At 56.1% G+C, this 21,388-nt stretch overlaps 1 protein-coding gene across 2 annotated transcripts; it reads left to right on the plus strand.

The window, feature by feature from the left end:
* The first annotated feature begins 915 nt into the window (after nt 1-915).
* Kmt2b (lysine methyltransferase 2B) lies at nt 916-21,249 on the plus strand. 2 transcript variants are annotated; one of them, XM_059276207.1, is made up of 37 exons: nt 916-1,278; nt 2,314-2,386; nt 2,629-4,712; nt 4,913-5,026; nt 5,120-5,270; nt 5,510-5,792; nt 5,971-6,026; nt 6,261-6,539; nt 6,826-6,920; nt 7,202-7,303; nt 7,439-7,552; nt 7,687-7,833; nt 7,932-8,027; nt 8,384-8,501; nt 9,022-9,135; nt 9,302-9,486; nt 9,561-9,650; nt 9,760-9,864; nt 9,990-10,063; nt 11,008-11,123; nt 11,210-11,301; nt 11,444-11,581; nt 12,584-12,742; nt 12,910-13,030; nt 13,112-13,190; nt 13,286-13,446; nt 14,036-14,260; nt 14,499-15,798; nt 15,881-15,970; nt 16,055-16,161; nt 19,276-19,416; nt 19,491-19,565; nt 19,647-19,824; nt 20,048-20,155; nt 20,256-20,339; nt 20,455-20,584; nt 20,669-21,249. In XM_059276207.1, the coding sequence occupies exons 1-37, from the start codon at nt 916-918 to the stop codon at nt 20,942-20,944; spliced, it is 8,223 nt and encodes a 2,740-aa protein (XP_059132190.1). In that variant the 3' UTR covers nt 20,945-21,249. The 2 variants fall into 2 exon arrangements, with proteins under 2 accessions (XP_059132190.1, XP_059132198.1); XM_059276215.1 differs by having other exon boundaries at nt 19,279-19,416.
* Nucleotides 21,250-21,388: the final 139 nt, after the last annotated feature.

Here is a 21,388-nt window from a genome sequence, read left to right on the forward strand (position 1 = left end):
GGGCAGTGTGTCGGGGGTGTCCAACCCTTGCCCCTTGTCCTGTAGCGGCCCCTGCTGGACATTCACCCACTGAACAGAGGGTCAGACATTTTATTTCTGGGGATTCAATATAATTCCCGAGGTAGCACGCCGCGAAGGCACTACAGACCCTGGGGGACGGGGAGGGTGGCTGTGAGGCCTCCAAGACTGGTGCGTTCCACAACAATTCACCGCTCGCGTACGACAGGGCTGGAGAAAAGCGCAGGCTCAGGTCGTGGTTTCGGTCACTCGTCTGCTCTCCCTGAGAGCAAGGGACGTGGGACCAGCCTTTCCAGCATCTCCCCTCCGCGTCGTGCAATGCGGCTACCGAATTGCGCCTGGAAATGAGCCTAACCCAACATCAGCCCACGCCTAGCGCAGTAGCTAACTTCGTTTGCCGGTGTCGGTCGGGTTCCCAGGGTCCGAAGCCCGCGGTACCCTGGGAATGGTAGTCCATGCAGGCCGCTAGTTCCGACTAGAACAATGGGAGGAGTCTGAACCGGGGACCACACCTCCTCGAGACCAGGAACTGGCTCTCCTGATCTCTGTTGCTGACCCCGTAGTCCCAGTTCTCGCGCCCCAGCTGTGGGCGGAAGGAGCAAGGCCGTCTGGACTACATTTCCCAGAGGTCCTTGCGCCTCCCGCTCTCAGGCCGCGACGCGGGGTCTGCTTTCCAGGTGTGGTCTGAAGGTGACGGGCGTCCAGCCCGGACTCCTGCTCCCGTGGTGCCCCGCGCGTGGCCAGCCCAGCCCCCGGCTCCGGCCCGCCCCGCAGCGGCGCTGGTTGTTGTCGTGAGCCGCAGCCGCCCCGCTTCGCCCCTCCCCTCCTCCCCTCCCCCCGGCCCTGCGCACGGGCCACCCCTCCCCCCGCCTCCCCGGCCCCTCTCACGGTGCCAAGATGGCGGCGGCGGCGGGCGGCGGCAGTTGCCCCGGGCCTGGCTCCGCACGGGGCCGCTTTCCGGGCCGGCCGCGGGGTTCCGGCGGGGGCGGGGGCCGCGGCGGCCGAGGCAGCGGAGCCGAAAGAGTGCGGGTAACCCTGCGGCGCGGCGGCGGCGCGGCGGGGCCGGGAGGAGCCGAGCCCGGGGAGGACACGGCCCTGCTCCGTTTGCTGGGGCTCCGCCGGGGCCTGCGCCGGCTCCGCCGTCTGTGGGCTGGTCCGCGCGTTCAGCGAGGCCGGGGCCGCGGCCGGGGCCGGGGCTGGGGCCCGAACCGAGGCTGCATGCCGGAGGAGGAGAGCAGTGACGGGGAATCCGAGGAGGAGGTGAGGCGGTCGGAGGCGTCTCTTGCGCGGGGTGGGGCGGAGGCCAGGGGCTTGCAGGGCTCCGGATAGCTCCGAAGGGTGTTGTGGACAAGTGGGATTCTCGGGGCTCTTGGAAATAAGCATGGAAGGAAGCAGGCTGCGTGGAGCTTTGGGGTGGCTAGGGCCTTTTAAAGTGGTCTGAGAAAACCTGACTGCAGCTAGACGCCTGGGCTCCAGGCAAGCCCTGCTGGTGTCCTGAGCTGATCTTTCGCGGTAGCAATGGCAGAGCAGGAGAGGAGTGGGTGAAGAGGCCACAGGGATTGCATGCCCGACCAGTGGTGGTTGACAGCAGCAGCGTGGCCTTAATGGACCAAGGCTAGAGCCTCATGGGCTCTTACTTGCAGGCTGCCTTTTTGGGCCTTATAATCCGCGACACATCTCTGGTTTTACCAGTGTCCCCGTTGCTCTTTGGTTCTAAGGTAGAGTGGAGACTTCTGGCACAGGTTGAAGAGGGATAGACTGAATGCTGAGTCTTGAGTCTGGAGTGAGTGCAGCTCATGATTTATCCCTCTCAGCCTTTTGGAAAAGGAGGAGTGTGTGGATTATATTGCTTAGGAGAGCTAGTAGTCCTCTGAGGGCTCAGAGTGGATTCTAATATGATAAACCATCTGCTCCACCTTTCATTCCCCACCCCCACATTCCCCATTCCCATTTAGGAGTGCCCTAAAAGGGTGTAAATGAAGGACCTACTTTGTATTAAGTTGGAATTAGCCCTCATTATAATGCCTACTGCTTAACTTGAGGAGAACCTTGAGTGTTGTCTTCTGGGCCAGAGAACCACTGGTGGCTGTGCTGGTGTGGTCTGGTTCAAGAATGCATAGTACCTTCTTCATTCACCCTGACCTGGCCTCAGTCTTTTAAGTTCTTTGGTAAATAAGCAGAAGTACGTTAAGGTGGAAGCTAAGTATTGTATCCTCAACACCTGAAGCCCAGGTGGAACCGGGGTTTTGGCACTGACTGCTGTTTCTCCCCTTCACCCCTGGTCCCCTAAATCAGGAGTTTCAGGGTTTTCATTCAGATGAAGATGTGGCCCCCAGTTCCCTGCGCTCTGCGCTCCGATCCCAGCGAGGTGAGTGATGGGGAAACTCTACCTCTCTAGTTTTACGGGAACGCTCTTGCCCTTTGTGTCAGCTCCTTGGTGTTCACCTGGTTTCCACCAGTGACTGAGTGTGTCCTGTGTTCAGAGTCCAAGCTAGCCTGGGCCCTGGGGGAAACAGACAAGTAAGACTTAGTGCCCTGCCCTTCTGGGGTGCTTTTATTAAGTCCTCAGGGCCAGCTTGACCCAACTCCCCACAACTGTTCTCCTTTTAGGTCGAGCCCCCCGGGGTCGGGGCCGAAAGCATAAGACGACCCCTCTTCCTCCTCCTCCTCGCCTAGCAGATGTGGCTCCTGGCCCCCCAAAGACCCCTTCTCGGAAACGGGGCGAGGAGGGCACAGAGCGGATGGTGCAGGCACTGACAGAACTTCTCCGGCGGGCCCAGGCACCCCACGCCCCCCGGAGCCGAGCATGTGAGCCCTCCACTCCCCGTCGGTCTCGGGGACGGCCCCCTGGACGGCCAGCAGGCCCCTGCCGGAAGAAGCAGCAAGCAGTAGTGGTAGCAGAAGCGGCTGTGACAATCCCTAACCCTGAGCCTCCACCTCCTGTGGTTCCAGTAAAGAACAGAACTGGCAGCTGGAAGTGCAAAGAGGGACCTGGTCCAGGACCTGGAACCCCCAAACGTGGAGGACAGCCTGGGAGAGGAGGCCGTGGAGGCAGGGGCAGAGGCCGAGGCGGACTTCCCCTTATGATCAAGTTTGTTTCAAAGGCCAAAAAAGTGAAGATGGGACAATTGTCCCAGGGACTAGAATCAGGTCAGAGTCACGGTCAACGTGGAGAAAGCTGGCAGGATGCCACTCAAAGAAGAGATGAAGATGAACAGGAAGGGGACTCTTGTTGGAAGAAGCCAGAGCAGAAACTGGAGGAGGAGGAGAAGGAGGAGGAGGAAGAGGAGGAGGAGAAGGGGGGGAGAGAAGAGAAGGAAGAAAAAGAAGAGGACACTGAGGACAAAGAAGAGGAAGAAGAGGAGACTAAGACAGCTGTGGCTGAGGAAGAAGGGATGCTAGTGAAGGAGAAGGAAGAGGCGAAGCTGCCATCACCACCCTTGACTCCTCCAGTCCCTTCACCACCACCTCCTCTCCCACCGCCTTCAGTATCTCCACCTCCTGCATCCCCTCTGCCACCCCCTGTTTCTCCTCCCCCACCATCCCCTCCCCCACACCCAGCCTCAGAGAAGCAAGAAGAATCTCCTCCTCTTGTCCCAGCTACATGCTCTAGGAAGAGGGGCCGGCCTCCCCTGACTCCTAGTCAACGGGCAGAGCGGGAAGCTGCTCGGTCAGGACCAGAGGGCACCCTTTCTCCCACTCCAAACCCCAGCACCACCACAGGAAGCCCTCTGGAAGACAGTCCTCCTGTGGCCCCCAAAAGTACCACCTTCTTGAAGAATATACGGCAGTTTATTATGCCTGTGGTGAGTGCCCGTTCCTCCCGTGTTATCAAGACACCCCGGCGATTTATGGACGAAGACCCTCCCAAGCCTCCAAAGGTGGAGGTTTCTGTTGCTCGACCTCCTGTTGCAACCTCCCCTCTTGCTCCCCAGGAGCCAGTACCAGTCCCCTCTCCACCTCGTGTCCCAACTCCCCCATCTACCCCAGTCCCACTCCCTGAGAAGAGACGGTCTATCCTAAGGGAACCCACGTTTCGCTGGACTTCACTAACCCGGGAGCTGCCGCCGCCTCCGCCTGCTCCTCCACCAGCCCCATCGCCACTAGCTCCATCCCCACCACCTACCCCTGCCACTCCCTCCCGGAGGCCCCTGCTCCTTCGGGCCCCTCAGTTTACCCCAAGTGAAGCCCACCTGAAGATCTATGAATCGGTGCTTACTCCTCCCCCTCTTGGGGCTCTTGAAGCCCCTGAGCCAGAGCTGCCTCCTGCTGATGACTCTCCAGCTGAGCCTGAGCCTAGGGCAGTGGGGCGGACCAACCACCTCAGCTTGCCTCGATTCGTCCCTGTGGTTACCACTCCTGTTAAGGTGGAGGTGCCCCCCAATGGGGCTCCAGCTCTGAGCAATGGGCAGCAGCTTCAGGCTCAGCTCCAGCAGCCCTCCCAGGCCTTGCAGACACAGCTCCTGCCCCAGGCACTAGCATCACAGCAACCACAAGTACAGCCACAGGTACAGCTGCAGCCACCTCCATCACCGCAACACATACCACCACTGGAAAAGGCCCGTGTTGCAAGTGTGGGTCCGCTGCCACTGTCTGGGGTGGAGGAAAAAATGTTTAGCCTTCTAAAGAGAGCTAAGGTGCAGCTCTTCAAGATCGATCAGCAGCAACAGCAGAAAGTAGCAGCTTCAATGTCGGTGAGTGGGGTGCTTTGAGCAGGCCCCTGCACTCAGTCTGTGCAGCTGTCTCCCTAGACAGTGTTCAGCACTAACACTGGACCAGTTTCCCCTGTATTTCCACCTGTTTGTTCCCTAGTTCCCATCCCTTCCCTCTCCTGTTCCCCCGTCCCCACTGGTCCTCACTTTGCATCCTCTAACCCTGTTATTTCCCCTACCAGCCAAGCCCGACAGTGCAAATCGAGGAGGCTGTGGGGACTGTCAAACAGACCCCAGACAGAGGCTGTGTCAAGTCTGAAGAAGAGTCCGTAGACGCCAAGAGAGATCGAGCCTCGGTATGCAGTGACAGGAGGGTCTTCTGAGGAAGGCTGGCTACAGGACTGTAGGGAGCAATTTCCCACACCTGTTCCTGGTTTTTCCTCTCCCAGGGCCCCGAGTCACCTGTGCAAGGCCCCCGAATCAAACATGTCTGCCGTCATGCTGCTGTGGCCTTGGGTCAGGCTCGGGCCATGGTGCCTGAAGATGTACCCCGACTCAGTGCCCTCCCTCTCCGGGATCGGCAGGACCTTGCCACCGAGGGTAGGGGACTTGTGTAGTGGGAGGCTTGAGGACAAGGTTTGTGCATGAGCAAGAGCACCAGGGAGCCAAGTAGAGGGATTTGGTGGGGCTTAGCGGGTGAGTGGGTTGGTCTTGGACAGACCCGGTTAGTGCCTGGGAACCTGTAGCCTGTCAGCATGGGAAAGCGGAGGGAGAACCGGGAAATGAGGTAGGATACCTAGTGTTTTGTGGCTCTCTCTCCCCTCCACCTGCTACAATAGATACATCGTCAGCATCAGAAACTGAGAGTGTCCCATCCCGATCCCAGCGGGAAAAGGTGGAATCCACAGGGCCTGGGGGAGACTTGGAGCCTACAGGGTCTGCAGGGGCCCTGGCCCACACGCCACGGCGGTCACTGCCATCTCACCACCATGGCAAGAAGATGAGAATGGCTCGTTGTGGGCACTGTCGGGGTTGCTTGCGTGTGCAAGACTGTGGCTCTTGTGTCAACTGCTTGGATAAACCTAAGTTTGGGGGCCCCAACACTAAGAAGCAATGCTGTGTGTAAGTAGCTGGAGTGTGGCCTCTGGTCCCATCTGGGGTTGTCAGTCACCCAGGCCTCCTGCCCCAGCCCTTCTTCTGCCCAGCCAGAGCAGTGGGATTGGCATCCTTGTGGAGAGCTTCCTCTCTTCCCCCAGACCACCAGTCCCCTACCCTGGTGACGTGCTGCTCCCCTCCCCAGATACCGGAAGTGTGACAAGATAGAGGCTCGGAAGATGGAGCGGCTAGCAAAAAAAGGTAATGATGTTTGAAGAGCATTTCTTCATAAAACCTCACAGAGATAGTGATGTGACAGAGGCCACATTTCCTTTGCTCCCTGCCTTGCCTTTGCATTTGTTACGTGTCCTTCTCTACCAAAGCTTGCGTCTCTCCTGCATTCCTCCTTTTGTGCAGCACTTTGTGGATTTGCTTTGTCCTGGTGCCCATGTCCCTTGCTGAGTTCAAATCCTACCAAGTCCCCTGTTCCCACAGGCCGGACGATAGTGAAGACGCTGTTGCCCTGGGATTCCGATGAATCTCCTGAGGCCTCCCCTGGTCCTCCAGGCCCACGCCGGGGGGCGGGAGCTGGGGGGCCCCGGGAGGAGGTGGGGGCCACTCCCGGGCCCGAGGAGCAGGACTCCCTCCTACTGCAGCGCAAGTCAGCCCGACGCTGCGTCAAACAGCGGCCCTCCTATGATGTCTTCGAGGACTCAGATGACTCAGAGCCCGGGGGTCCCCCTGCTCCAAGACGTCGAACCCCCAGAGAACATGGTGCGTTCTCAGTCAGCTTGTCTTATGTCTCTTTTCCTTTTGGACATTCTGGGGGTGGAATCCAGGGCTCTCTGCCTTTTCGAAGGGACAGGGATCCTCAGTCTGTCCAAGAGGGTAGCTAGGGACAAAGGAGGAAAGTAGCCCTAGGGACGTACATACACAGTTGGTCTGAGGCGCTCACTGAAGGTTTTCCTTGGGAGCCCTGGTTGGAGGGAGCCCTGGACGTAGGTGCAGAGGGGTGGAGGGCCTGACATGGGAAGGGTCAGCTGTCCTGTGTCCTGCCTAGAGCTGCCAGTGCTAGAGCCTGAGGAGCAGAGCCGGCCCCGCAAACCCACCCTGCAGCCTGTGTTGCAGCTCAAGGCCCGAAGGCGCCTGGACAAGGTCAGCACGGCCCGCTCCGAGAACCCCAAGCCCTGTGTGAGGCATGGCTCCTGCTCTCCAGGAGCTACCTGGCAAGTCAGGGTGATGGGCACACCTGAGTGTCGTGGTGTGTCCTCACCAGAGGACAGGTCCTGAGGGATGAGGCAGGCCTTGCCTTTCTGGAAAGCCAAGTGGGATCTGGGCAAAAGGCAGGGTCTGGCAGGTTGGGGGAGGCCAGTGAGGAGAGGAGTCTGCAGAGGGGTGGGGTTGGCATCCTCTGACAACTCCATGTCCCTCCTTAGGATGCTTTAGCCCCTGGCCCCTTTGCCAGCTCTTTCCCCAACGGCTGGACTGGAAAGCAGAAGTCCCCTGATGGTGTGCACCGGGTCCGAGTGGATTTTAAGGTACAGGGTCGAGGGATGGTTGTAGAGCCTGTGGTGGAAGAAACTTGTTGATTGTATCCAGAGTAAGCAGCTTTTGGCATGGATCTGACCTGTGTTCCTGGTTGCTTTCCAATCCTGTCTTCCTCTCTCACCCAGGAGGATTGCGACCTAGAGAATGTGTGGCTCATGGGTGGTCTCAGTGTGCTTACTTCTGTGCCGGGGGGTCCACCGATGGTGTGCCTGCTGTGTGCTAGCAAAGGCCTCCACGAGGTGGGTGCTTTGCCTTTTTTTTTTTTTTTTTTTTTTAAGAAAGACAATCCTGGCCTCCCAAGTCTCCATTTGCCCAGGGGTCATCCCCTGGCTGTCCAACCTCAGACTGTCCATCATTTCCTTACTCCTCCTAGTTGGTCTTTTGCCAAGTCTGCTGTGATCCTTTCCACCCCTTCTGTCTGGAAGAGGCTGAACGGCCCTTGCCCCAGCATCGAGACACCTGGTGCTGCCGGCGCTGCAAGTTCTGCCATGTCTGTGGGCGCAAAGGCCGTGGGTCCAAGGTGGGCACTGGCAGCCTAGGGCAGGGAGAGGCCTGCGGGGGTGAGGTGTCCTTATGCTTTGTGTTTAACACTGCTTTCTCTTCCACTGTGTCCTCCAGCACCTCCTGGAATGTGAACGTTGCCGCCATGCTTACCACCCAGCATGCCTAGGACCTAGCTACCCAACCCGGGCCACACGGAAACGGCGCCACTGGGTGAGAGATGAGCCCATGTTCCTTGCTCTGGCATCCTGCTTGTTCTGCCCTCAGATTTAACCTAGGCCGAAGCTCTTGTAAAGATGGAAGGGCTGAACATCACTCTGAGAACGTGATAGGCAGAGTAGACACCTAGACAAGCTGCAGATGAAGAGTTGGATTTTAGGAGCTCATGGGTTCAGGATTCCCAGGCTGACAGGCCCTGCCCTGCCCTGCCCCGAGGTCCACTTCTGCCCTTCTTTCCTCCTCCTCGTCTTACCGTCATTCCTTGTACTAGTCCTGCATTGTTTTCTTCCACCTGTCAGTCTGCTTCAGCCAATGTCCAGCTTTCTTCTAACATCACCTTGCTCCCCCAGATCTGTTCAGCCTGTGTGCGCTGTAAGAGCTGTGGGGCAACTCCAGGCAAGAACTGGGACGTCGAGTGGTCTGGAGACTACAGCCTCTGCCCCAGGTGCACGGAGCTCTATGAGAAAGGTGGGACCTGGTAGGAGAACAGGGCTTGGGGGGCGATGGTAGAATGGGCCAGGCTCTGGACTAGGACCCCACTCAACCTCCAGCACCGAAAGGAAGAGAGTCTAGTAGGTTTCCAGCTGTTAGCTACAGAACTTCTGCTTTGATTCAGTACCCTTGAAGCAGAGTCCTCCAGTATGCATGCAGATAATGAGCACAAGCAGAGCCACTCTGAGAAGTTCAAGGCTCGGGAACCCACCTGTTCACTGAGGTCCCTCCTGGAAGAAGCCCAGGCTTCCATCGGGCAGCTTGGAGACCAGTGTTTTCGTCTTTGTTCACCCAGCACATCTAGCAAAGTCTTGTTTCTTTTGGAAAGGTGTTGGCTACAGAGAAAACAGGCTTTGTCTACAGACAGCTTTTGAGACTGAAGGCCACAGTGGAAGCAGCTTGTGTGGTTGTCAGAAATGTGTGTGGCATCTGCACATGACTCAGCAGAGGTCAGTCCTGGCTGCTCTTGACTTGTACCTCTGACTTCTTCCCCCAGGGAACTACTGCCCAATTTGCACACGCTGCTATGAAGACAATGACTATGAGAGCAAGATGATGCAGTGCGCACAGTGTGACCACTGGGTGCATGCCAAGTGCGAGGGACTCTCAGGTGAGAAGAAGAGTGCTTAAGGGCACAGGTTCAGCCTTGGGGGACCCTGTCCCCACCACAGGCCTGTAGGAGGGCAGGTACACTAACTGTCCTTGGGCCCAGGTGGGATCCTGGGAGCCCTTAAATCTTTCCAATCTGTTGTCTCCTCTGTCATCGGCTGTTCTAGATGAAGACTACGAGATCCTTTCTGGGCTGCCAGACTCGGTGCTGTACACATGTGGGCCATGTGCTGGGGCAACACAGCCCCGTTGGAGAGAGGCTCTGAGTGGGGCCCTGCAGGGAGGCCTGCGCCAGGTGCTCCAGGGCCTGCTGAGCTCGAAGGTGGCAGGCCCATTGCTGCTGTGTACCCAGGTCTGGAGGGCCCCAGAGGCAGGGTGGGTGGGGCTGGGCTCGGCATCAGCCCTTCTGACTTCCTGAATTTGTAGTGCGGGCAGGATGGGAAGCAGCTCCACCCAGGACCCTGCGATCTGCAAGCTGTGGGACAGCGCTTTGAGGAGGGCCACTATAAGTCTGTGGTGAGTGGGACATTGGGAGGAGCAGGTGGCTGCCATGAGAAAGAGGGCAGAGCTGGGCTGGGGCTGGAGTTCGGGGTAAGGGCTCAGACACTGAGAAACTCCCTTACAGCACAGCTTCATGGAAGACGTGGTGGCCATCTTGATGAGGCACTCGGAAGAAGGAGAGACCCCAGAGCGCCGGGCTGGGAGCCAGATGAAAGGACTCCTACTGAAGGTGACTGCCGGGGTGGAGCTAGAGAATGGTTTGAGTGGCAGTAGGGACAACAATGTGTCCTTCAGAGCCTGCCCCCACCTCTTCTGGAGGGAAGGCAGTTCTCATCCTGTTAACCCATTTCCCAGCTGCTAGAGTCTGCGTTCTGCTGGTTTGACGCCCATGACCCTAAGTACTGGCGACGGAGTACCCGGCTGCCGAAGTGAGCAAGGCTGAGTAGCTGGAGGGGGACCAAGGAGTGAGGTCAAAAGCAAGGGCACTTGGGATTCCAGGGATCGGGCTGGGATAAGGAACAGGGTTTGGGAAAAGGCTGGAGAGGAGGGTGGTGGAGCCAGGGTAAGCTTTCCTCATTACTTCTAGACTAGCAAAGATGTATGTGTGTAGTTGGCTCTATCTTTACTTTTTTTTTTTTTTTTTTAATGATTGTATTTAATGTGCATTGCCTGTATATATGGCATGTATGTCCGTATGAGGGTGTCTGATCCACTGGAACTGGAGTTACAGACAGTTGTGGGCTGCCATGTGGGTGCTGGGAATTGAACCCAGGTCTTCTGGAAGAGCAGCCAGTGCTCCTAACCGGTGAACCATCTCTCCAGGCCCTGCTTTGCTTTTTTTTTTTTTTTTTTTTTTGGTTTTTCGAGACAGAGTTTCTCTGTGTAGCTTTGCGCCTTTCCTGGAACTCGCTTTGGAGACCAGGCTGGCCTCGAACTCACAGAGATCCGCCTGGCTCTGCCTCCCGAGTGCTGGGATTAAAGGCGTGCGCCACCACTGCCCGGCCTGCTTTGCTTTTTGAAGGCGTTTGGGAAGTTCGTGTTTCAGAGAGTAGGCACGCGCTGATGCCCAGGGGGTCAGAGTGGTGATGCAGAAGCCCAAGAGGTGGTGGGAGCCTAGACAGATAAGCTGCTAGAGTCTAGGGGTCAGAGAACGTGTCCTGGAAGGGTGAAACTAAGCTGAGCGCAGAGTATTCCAGGAGCATGAGGAATAGCACATCTAACTAGCACAGAGGAGCTTAGCTTATTTGGGAGAAAAAAAAATCCATGTGAGAATGGAAGGAAGGAGTCATGGTGTGCTGAGGCTTATATTGTGGGTGGGCTGCAGTTGAATTGCCTTTGTTGAGCCCATCAGATGCTAACCCTGCCTCCACAGCGGAGTCCTCCCCAATGCCGTGTTGCCCCCATCCTTGGACCATGTCTATGCTCAGTGGAGACAGCAAGAATCAGAGACCCCAGAATCTGGGCAACCTCCAGGGGATCCTTCAGCAGGTACTAGGAAGCAGAGGCTGGAACCTGATTGGTTGGCCATGTTCTAGCTCCTGACTCATAGGTTTACTTTCCCACATCCTCTGCAGCTTCCCAGAGCAAGGACCCAGCTGCTTTCTCACACCTGGATGACCCCCGTCAGTGCGCACTCTGTCTCAAGTATGGGGATGCTGACTCCAAGGTAAAGGTTACTATGCAAGCTCTAGGTTGTGGGGCCTGGTCTTTGGAAACCCTCACCTCCCTTAATGCCACTCCTCCTCCTCCTCCTCCTCCTCCTCCTCCTCCTCCTCCTCTTCTTCTTCTTCTTCTTCTTCTTCCCACAGGAGGCAGGGCGGCTCCTGTACATTGGGCAGAACGAGTGGACACATGTCAATTGTGCCATTTGGTCAGCTGAAGTGTTTGAGGAGAATGACGGCTCCCTTAAGAATGTTCATGCTGCTGTTGCACGAGGAAGGCAGATGGTAAGGGCATGGGCCCAGAGAGGTGGGCAGCTCTTGGGGTCACAGGTTGGTACTTCCTTCGGTGTAGAACTATTACATGGACGTGTCCTTCCATTCCATTACTGGTCCCTGGTACCTTTCTTGTGCTGGGAATTGAAATTAGGGCCTCACATGTGCTAGGTAAGTGTTTTACCACTGAGCTATATTCTCAGTGCCTTTTTTTTGCGGGGGCGGGCGGGATGGGACACTTAAGTCCTGAGCCCTGGCTATCCAGGTACTCATGTGTAGCCCAGTTTGGTTTCAAATGTAATCTTCTGCTTCTGCTTCCCAAGTGCTGGGATTCTAGGCATGTGCCCCTTGTCTGGCTCCCTCAGTGCCCATTTGGTTGTCTCAAGACTCTGGCACTGATGATTGGCAGCACTTTTGATCTAGGCCTGTATCCCAAGAGATGGAAATTAAACACCTTGTTGATGGTACCTTCTTGGTAGGACACCTTCCAAACACTGCCATCTCCCTCTTACTAGGCAGTCTCCTCCGACCCACTCAAATCAGCTTCAGAATCCTTTTTCGTCTGGGCGTTGTGGTGCACGCCTTTAATCCCAGCACTCAGGAGGCAGAGGCAGGCGGATCTCTGAGTTCGAGGTTAGCCTGATCTACAGAGTGAGTTCCAGGACAGATAGGGCTGTTACGCAGAGAAACTCTGTCTCAAAAAAACAAAGGAAGAAAAGAAAGAATCCTTCCTCACTGTGTGCCCCCGGGTGGAGTCTCAGAGAAGACTCTGCCCTTGGCAGGAGTTGGTGTGATTGCTAGTGTGAAGAAGGTGGCAAGTGCCAATCCTTCAGAGCCGATAGCGATAGCTTTCTCCAGATGTCACTTGACGTTTCTGAGGTGGTTTGGGTGTGCACCTGGCCCTGGGTACAGCTAGGGAAGCTGTGTAAGATGCTAGGCCAGCCAGGGCCTGTGCAGGTTATCAGTGATCCTGAGCCACACAGTTCTCACCTCAGCAGTCCCTGCCTCCCACAGCGCTGTGAGCTCTGCCTGAAGCCTGGCGCTACAGTGGGCTGCTGCCTGTCCTCCTGCCTCAGCAACTTCCATTTCATGTGTGCTCGGGCCAGCTACTGCATCTTCCAGGATGACAAGAAGGTTTTCTGCCAGAAACACACAGACCTCCTAGATGGCAAGGTAGGCCAGGATGCTGGGATCAGCCGCCCATTCCCCTATTGTCTCAGGGTTCCCTGTGGTCCTATAGGCAAGCCCTTGAGTGCTGAGTCCCTGCCTACAGAGCTTTGCCTTCACACTCCTCTACCTTCTGCTAATCCAGCAACCCCCGTTTGCTTCCTGCCTCCCAGGAGATCGTGACCCCTGACGGTTTTGATGTTCTCCGGCGAGTCTATGTGGACTTTGAGGGCATCAACTTCAAGCGAAAGTTCTTGACTGGGCTTGAACCAGATGTCATCAATATACTCATTGGTTAGCCACTTGCTCTCTTTATATACTATACTGCTGACCTTACCTGGCCCTACCCTACCTGACCTCTCGTTTGTACCGTAGGCTCCATCAGAATCAACTCCCTGGGCACCCTGTCTGATCTCTCAGACTGTGAGGGTCGGCTCTTCCCCATTGGCTATCAGTGAGCACTCCAGGGCTGATGGAGGGAGGAGGACTCCAGGGCTGGATGTGGTTTCTAGGTTTCCCTAACTCTCTTGTCCCACATATCTGCTCCAGGTGCTCCCGCCTGTATTGGAGCACAGTGGATGCTCGGAGGCGCTGCTGGTATCGGTGCCGAATTCTAGAGTATCGCCCTTGGGGGCCAAGGGAGGAGCCGGTTCACCTGGAGGCAGCAGAGGAGAACCAGACCATTGTGCATAGCCCCACCCCTTCCTCAGGTAGCACTTGGGTACTGCCTCACCCTATTCCTTAAATGGGGCCTCTCAAAGCTGTTAACCCCACCCCCATACTCTCCTTATCTTGAGAAACTTCAGGATGCACTTATTCTTCCCTTTCTTGGAATGACAGAAGCAGTAGTAGTTGGCTTTGACGCATACCTCGGGCTGTGCTCAGCATTTCACAGGAAGTGAGGGAAGAGCACCGGGCTTCCAGTTCTAGGGAACAGGAGTGTTCATAGCTGGCTTCCTAAGGGCTGTGTGCTCTTGTAACGTTTGATTGATCTTGCTAAGGACACAGACTCCACTGCATTATGTACAAGGGGAATGGTTTATCTCTCCGATAACGGTGGTTATTTCCTTGACTACGTGTACATGAGCCCATAGAGGCCAGAAGGGTCAGATCCCCGAGAGCTGGAGTGGTTGTGAGCCACTTGACATGGTTGCTGGAAAATGAACTCTGAGCTTGTGGAAGAGGAGCAAGTGCTCTTAACTGCTGAGTCATCTCTCCACAGACTTGAAGGGGCATGTGTTGGGAGGTTTGGGGTATGGAGCCCCCACCTCCCCTAATATCATTTTCTTGCCTTTTCAGAGCCCCCCAATCATGAAGACCTGCCAGATGCAGATTCCCTGATTCCTGGAGATCCTGTACACCACTCACCCATTCAGAATCTGGATCCCCCACTTGGGACAGATTCAAGCAGTGGCCCTCCTCCCACCCCCCGCTCCTTCTCAGGGGCTCGGATCAAAGTGCCCAACTACTCGCCATCTCGGAGGCCTTTAGGGGGCGTCTCATTCGGTCCTCTGCCCTCCCCAGGTAAGCACATGGTATCAGGAGTGGGTAGAGCAGCCGGGCAGTTGGGGTGCACACCTTTATTCTTTGCAGTCAGGAAGCAGAGGCAGGCAGATCTCTGAGTTCGAGGCCAGCCTGGTCTACATCTCGAGTTCCAGGACAGCCAGGAATGTTACCCAGAGAAACACTGTCTCAAAAAAAAAGAATGAGTGGAGCTAGGAAGTGTGGAGCTGCTGGCTGATACTGACACTTTCCTTCACAGGAAGTCCATCTTCCCTGACCCACCACATCCCTACAGTGGGAGACTCGGACTTTCCAGCTCCCCCGAGGCGATCTCGCCGTCCTAGCCCTCTGGCCACCAGGCCACCACCATCCCGGCGGACCTCCTCTCCTCTCAGAACTTCCCCTCAGCTCAGGGTGCCCCTGTCTACCTCAGTCACAGCCCTCACACCTACCTCAGGGGAGCTGGCTCCCCCTGACCTGGCCCCATCTCCTCTGCCACCCCCTGAAGACCTGGGCCCAGAATTTGAAGACATGGAGGTGGTGTCAGCACTAAGTGCTGCTGACCTGGACTTTGCAGCCAGCCTGCTGGGGACTGAGCCCTTCCAGGAAGAGATTGTAGCTGCTGGGGCAGTGGGGAGCAGCCAGGCAGGCCCGGGGGACAGCTCAGAGGAGGAGACCAGCCCCACCACTCACTATGTCCACTTCCCTGTGACGGTGGTGTCTGGCCCTGCCCTGGCTCCCAGTTCCCTCCCTGGAGCACCCCGAATTGAGCAGCTGGATGGAGTGGATGATGGCACAGACAGTGAGGCAGAGGCTGTCCAGCAACCTCGGGGACAGGGGACTCCTCCTTCAGGACCGGGAGTGGGCCGGGGTGGAGTCCTCGGAGCATCAGGGGACAGAGCCCGACCTCCTGAAGACTTGCCTTCGGAAATTGTGGATTTTGTGTTGAAGAACCTAGGGGGTCCTGGAGAGGGGGCTGCTGGTCCCAGAGAGGAGACTCTCCCTTCAGCACCTCCCTTGGCTAATGGTAGCCAGCCCCCACAAGTCCTGCCTGCTAGCCCAGCTGACCCTACCCGGACATTTGCCTGGCTCCCCGGGGCTCCGGGTGTTCGGGTGTTGAGTCTGGGTCCTGCTCCAGAGCCCCCTAAACCTGCTACATCCAAGATCATCCTTGTCAACAAGCTAGGACAAGTGTTTGTGAAGATGGCTGGGGAGGGTGACCCTGTCACACCCCCAGTAAAGCAGCCGCCTCTGCCCCCTATCATTCCCCCAACGGCCCCCACCTCCTGGACTCTGCCCCCAGGACCCCTGCTCAGTGTGTTACCAGTAGTAGGGGTAGGAGTGGTCCGGCCTGCCCCACCCCCACCCCCACCCCCACTAACACTGGTGTTCAGCAGTGGGCCCCCCAGCCCACCACGCCAGGCCATCCGGGTCAAGAGGGTATCCACCTTCTCTGGCCGATCCCCTCCAGTCCCTCCCCCAAACAAAGCTCCCCGGCTGGATGAAGATGGAGAGTCCTTGGAGGATGCCCACCAAGTGCCAGGGATCAGTGGCAGTGGGTAAGTGTGGGTCTCAGGCTGATGTGGCAGGTAGGGGAGGTGGGCAGGAGAAGGCAGTTGGGCCTGCTGTGGTTCCTTCCAGGATCAGCCGCGTGCGGATGAAGACACCCACAGTACGTGGGGTTCTGGACTTAAACAATCCTGGGGAGCCCCCTGAGGAGGAAAGCCCTGGGTGAGTGACCAGGTCCCTTCCCTGGAGGCTCTGGTCCCCCTCCTCCCCAATAATTTTTGCCTCCTGACAGGTCTCTCTCCACAGGCCCCTTCAGGACCGGTGCCCTTTGCTGCCACTTCCCGAAGGTTCTGCCCGGGCCCTTGATGGTCCTTCAGACCTACTCTTTGAGTCCCAGTGGCATCACTATTCAGGTAGAGATCACCGTTTCCCTCATTGCCTCCTTGTGCTTGGCCCAGTGGTGACTGATGGAACCTGAATTGGTTACTCAAAAACTCAGTGCACACCAGGGGCTGAGGCCTTGGGCTCATTCTCTTAACACCAGAAACAGACAAAAGCAGCACACGCTCTGGGTACAAGCCCAAGCTAGGTGCTAGGGTTCCACAGTTACTCATGGGGAGCTCCTGGCCTTGTGACAGAAACAGAAGTAGTGTTAGAAATCGGGTTTAGTGGCTGGGCAGTGGTGGTGGCACACACCTTTAATCCTCAGCACAGGAGGCAGAGTCAGGCGGATCTCGGAGTTCAAGGCTAACCTGGTCCAAGACAGCCAGGGCTACACAGAGAAACCTTGTCTCAAAAAACAGCAACAACCAAAAAAGAAAAAGTAAAAAAGAAACGAGGTTTAGTGATGTGTGCTTGTAATGCATGCAGTGCAGGCTGAGCCGGATTTGATCAGACCCAACAGTAGACCCTCTCTCACAACAAAAAGAAAACGCCAAGGAAAAACAGTTCCGTGTACAAGCTCAAATGGCAGGGCTTTGTGCAGCTGTGGGGGTGGTATAGGGGTGCCTCGAATGGTTGGGATCACAGTTAGTGACTAGTAAAGCCAAGAAGGGATCACCCAGGAAGGGTAGAGCCCTAGAACCCAAGTGAGGGGCAGGAACAATAGGACGGACGATCAGAGGAGTCTGGTGTTCCAGGGGCCAGGGATGGGGTTGTCAGCAGGTCACCTGCCACAGTGAGCCACCAAACCAGGCCTGTGGGTCCTGGATTTGCAGAGTGCATGAGCAGGTGGCATGGGGCGGGTAGGATGTTGAAGACAGTGGTTGGTGAGAAGCCAGGGCAGCACCCAGGCAGCTGGCCAAGAAGTTGAGCTAAGCATCGGGAGGAGGGAGGGCAGCGGGTCAAAGAGCTTGAGGCTATGAGGGCTGCAACTTCAAAGCTGAGGGGAGGAAGGACATGGGAGAATAGTGATCAGCTTTGAGCAGATGGCTCCGGGGTAGGAGAAAACCCGGGCAGGTATACCTGCAGGTTGGATCACAGGTGGGTGCTCAAGTGGTTTTTGTCTGCTCGACTGGGTGAGACTGGAAGTAAGGCTCTCTGGTGGTCTCTGGGGTCCCTCAATGGAACAGTCAAGTAAGCTGGGGGGCAAGCTGGGTTTGCAGTGACCCAGCCTTGTCCAAGTGTTTGGGGTCTCAGTAGAGAGCTAGCCTGGGAGCACCAAATTAGAGCCAGTGGACTAAGGCTGCCTAACCACAGGTCCCCTGCCTGTTGGCTAAGCAGTGTGAGAAGGAACAATGGGGAAGGGCGCTGTGGCTGTGGCTGTGGCTGTGGCTGTATTCAGGGAGGAGGTGTGAATGGAAGGCCCGAGGCCTGGAGATGATCTGACTTCTGTAGCAGGGGCAGGGTTGTCTGACTTAGGGCTGGGGAGGGTGTTGGACAGACTGGCAGAGAAAGGCTCTGGTGATTGACTGGGCATGTGGGTCTTGCTGCCGTGTCATGTTTCCCTCCTGCTCTGTGCCCCACCCCTGCCCTAGAGACAGTGGTGGGCCTCGGTGTGCAGTGCCCATGCCGGCAGCAGCATATCTGCTCTCTAACTGCCCTCCTTAGAGCACTTCCTGCCCTAGCTTCCCGGACCCCACCTTGTCCTCTCACCTGATCATGCCTCCCTTGTTTCACCCTTCCGTTTCTGTGTCTCAGGGCCTGGGCCTTGTGTGGGGGGGGGGCTCCCCAGCCTGCTTTCTGGGACTTCAGGCTCTTCATCCTATCTGTGTTCTGATGGCTGCCACCTCACTTTACAGCCCAGCCCTAGTCCCTGGGCTCAGTGCCTGTGCTCTGCTTTCTGCTGTTCTGCCATCTCTCCACTATCAAGTTGCCGGGGAATATTCTTCTGAAAGAGCGCTAAGTTAGCATGTCCCAAATAGTCCTTGACTTTCACCCCAAAGTGTTCCTTGTCCTCACCGTGACAGTGGATGGTAATCTTACCTTTACTGTGTTCAAACCCCAGACCTCAGGGTTGCCCTTAACCATTCCTTCGTCACATTGTCTGCTGTGTCTGGAGCCCTGTTGGCCTTATCTTTACAGTGTGACTGGAGGTGGTGTACATCTATGATCCCAGCTACTCTGAGTTTGAGGCAGGAAGGTCTCTTGAGTCCAGGAGTTCAAGGCCAACCTGGACAATGTAGTGAGACCCTGTCTTAACAAAACTAAATACAGACAGTCCCCCAAAAGGCCCTTAAATAGTTTATAACAGTGGTTCTCAAGCTTCCTAATGCTGTGACCCTTTAATCCAGTTCCTCAAGTTGTGGTGACCCCCACCATAAAATTATTGAATTGCTACTTTGTAACTATTTTGCTACCATTGTGAATCATAATGTAAATATCTGATGTGACCCCAAAGGTCACAACCCACAGGTTGAGAACCATTAGTTTATAATATAGAGTGTACTTGAATGTCTGTGTCCAATCTTACATATTTTAACATCTATAAACAGGTACTGTATATTGACCTGGGTATGTAGATTGGTGATACAATGTTTACCTCACACATACAAGACTCTAGGTTCGATTCCTAGTGCTCCCCCCATTATTTATTTACTTCATGTAAATAATTCTCCAGGATCTGTAAAGTCTGTTTTAGAAACAGAATAATCATAGGTGTATGGGTGTGTATGTTGGGATGGCTTTCGGTGAGCCTGCAGAACCCGGCCCTTCATACTTCTGTGCAGCTGCTCTATGGTGGAAAAGGTTTTCCAGGCCCCTTAGAACATCCAAAGCAATGCCACTAAGGAATTGACCCAAGAGGAGGCCATCTGTCCCCTGTATCTGTTTGTGCCCAGGGGTGAGAGAGGTTAGTATCAGCTGGGAATCAGGGGCACAGGGTCTTTTTTTTTTTTTTTTTTTTAAATTGAGACAAGGCCTCTTTCTGTGTAGCCCTGGCTGTCCTGGAGCTCACTCTGTAGACCAGGCTGCCTCCTCTGCCCCCCCCCCCCCCAGTGCCATGATCAAATATGTACACTGCTATCCTGGCAGCAGTGGCTTTCGAGTCCAGGAAGGTGATCCTCTCCAATCTTACCTTCCCACGGAAGCAGGGGAGGCCTCAAGCTCTGAGGAAGAGCCTCCATCCCCAGAGGACAAGGAAAACCAGGTTCCGAAACGAACTGGTCCTCACCTGCGCTTTGAGATCAGCAGTGATGACGGCTTCAGTGTGGAGGCAGAGAGCTTGGAGGGTGAGTTGGGGGTAACAGTAGCACGGGGGAAAGTGTTGAGACCTCATTCTGATTGCTCTGGCCCCTCGTTCCAGGGGCGTGGAGAACTCTGATTGAGAAAGTACAAGAGGCTCGAGGGCATGCACGTCTCAGGCATCTCTCCTTCAGTGGTAAGAGGTATCCCGAGGAAGGCTGGGAGCAAGGGCAAGGTGGGCCCTCCATGTGATTGCTGTGTCCTCCCCCGTTCTCAGGAATGAGTGGAGCACGGCTCCTGGGCATCCACCACGATGCTGTCATCTTCCTGGCAGAGCAGCTGCCTGGGGCCCAGCGCTGCCAGCACTATAAGTTCCGCTACCACCAGCAGGGAGAGGGTCAGGAGGAGCCGCCCCTGAATCCCCATGGGGCTGCCCGAGCGGAGGTCTATCTCCGGTGAGTGGTTGGGAGTTAAGTCTAGAAAGATTGCAGCTGAGACACTAGGCCCCTGGAAGAGTAATCTGTAGACTTCATGTCGGAAGAGTGGACTCCCACCTGCCTCCTCTTTTGCTGTCTTCAGCCTATAGTTCTCGGCAGTACTGGCCCAGATCAAAACATGGCTAGGCAGCATCTCTTTGAAGGGATGGCTGTGACCCTCCTACCTTCCTCCCACTTGCAGGAAGTGTACCTTTGACATGTTCAACTTCCTGGCTTCCCAGCATCGGGTCCTCCCTGAGGGGGCCACCTGCGATGAAGAAGAGGATGAGGTGCAGCTTCGGTCCACCAGGTATGCAGAGCAATTGGAGTCCTGGGCCTGGTCTGAAAGGGTCCTAAAGAGGGTGCTGTTCCTGGATACCAACTTAGGTGGTATTGCTCTCCCCTACCAGACGTGCCACCAGCCTGGAGCTTCCCATGGCCATGCGCTTTCGCCATCTCAAAAAGACGTCCAAAGAGGCAGTGGGTGTCTACAGGTTAGTGGGGTTGTGGGGGGGTCCCTTGGGTGGACGGATATATGCCATGATAGGGAGCTGCCTGGTGTCTTGTCCCCCTGCCCCTGAATTCCCCATGGCGCATTCTGCCCTGTAGATCAGCTATCCACGGACGAGGCCTGTTCTGTAAACGCAACATCGATGCTGGTGAGATGGTCATTGAGTACTCTGGTATTGTCATTCGGTCTGTCCTGACTGACAAGCGAGAGAAGTTCTATGATGGAAAGGTAAGTGCCATAAGGTTATGAGGTGGGTGTTCATGGGCTGACCTGCAGGGGCAAAAAACCAATTCCTTCCTCCCATCCCTGTAGGGTATTGGGTGCTACATGTTCCGCATGGATGACTTTGATGTGGTAGATGCCACCATGCACGGCAATGCTGCCCGCTTCATCAACCACTCGTGTGAGCCCAACTGCTTCTCCCGTGTCATCCATGTGGAAGGCCAGAAACACATTGTCATCTTTGCCCTGCGCCGCATCCTTCGAGGTGAGGAGCTCACCTATGACTACAAGTTCCCCATCGAGGATGCCAGCAACAAGCTGCCCTGCAACTGTGGCGCCAAGCGCTGCCGTCGCTTCCTTAACTGAGGCCGTCCGGGGCTGCCCCAGATGCCTCATGTGCCCGCCCGCCCGCCATCTCACCCTGGCCTCTGGCTCCCTAGTCTCTCAGTGTCTCACTCCTACCCTCCTGTTCATGGTGGATGTGGACATCTAGGGGCAAGAGCCCTGCCTCCAGCCCACCCAGCCATCGCCTCCTTCCTGCCCTGGGGACCCAGGATGTAGATATTGTACAAAGGTTTCTAAATCCCTTCTTTTCTATGCACTTTTTTATTTAAGAGGGTGGGGTCCCAGGTGGGAATCCCCCCCCACAATAAAGTCTGTCAATGTTTGGAGAGGTGGTGTTTCCATGATTTTATTATTGTGGTGGTTGTGTGTGTGTGTGTGCAGACTAGTGTGCATGTGCTGTCTCATGCCCATAGAGGTCAGAGGACTGTACCAGAGATGTAATTCAGGGCTGAAGGCTTACGTGGT

This window comes from Peromyscus eremicus, chromosome 1 (assembly GCF_949786415.1).
Source record: "Peromyscus eremicus chromosome 1, PerEre_H2_v1, whole genome shotgun sequence".
NCBI classification, from domain to species: domain Eukaryota; kingdom Metazoa; phylum Chordata; class Mammalia; order Rodentia; family Cricetidae; genus Peromyscus; species Peromyscus eremicus.

Bases quoted from the DNA above. Each gene is read 5' to 3' on its own strand.
- Kmt2b (XM_059276207.1), top strand. From the start codon at position 916: ATGGCGGCGGCGGCGGGCGGCGGCAGTTGCCCCGGGCCTGGCTCCGCA. The intron at 9,487-9,560 runs GTCTGGAGGGCC...CTGAATTTGTAG, and splicing joins CATTGCTGCTGTGTACCCAG to TGCGGGCAGGATGGGAAGCA. The intron at 9,651-9,759 runs GTGAGTGGGACA...ACTCCCTTACAG, and splicing joins AGGGCCACTATAAGTCTGTG to CACAGCTTCATGGAAGACGT.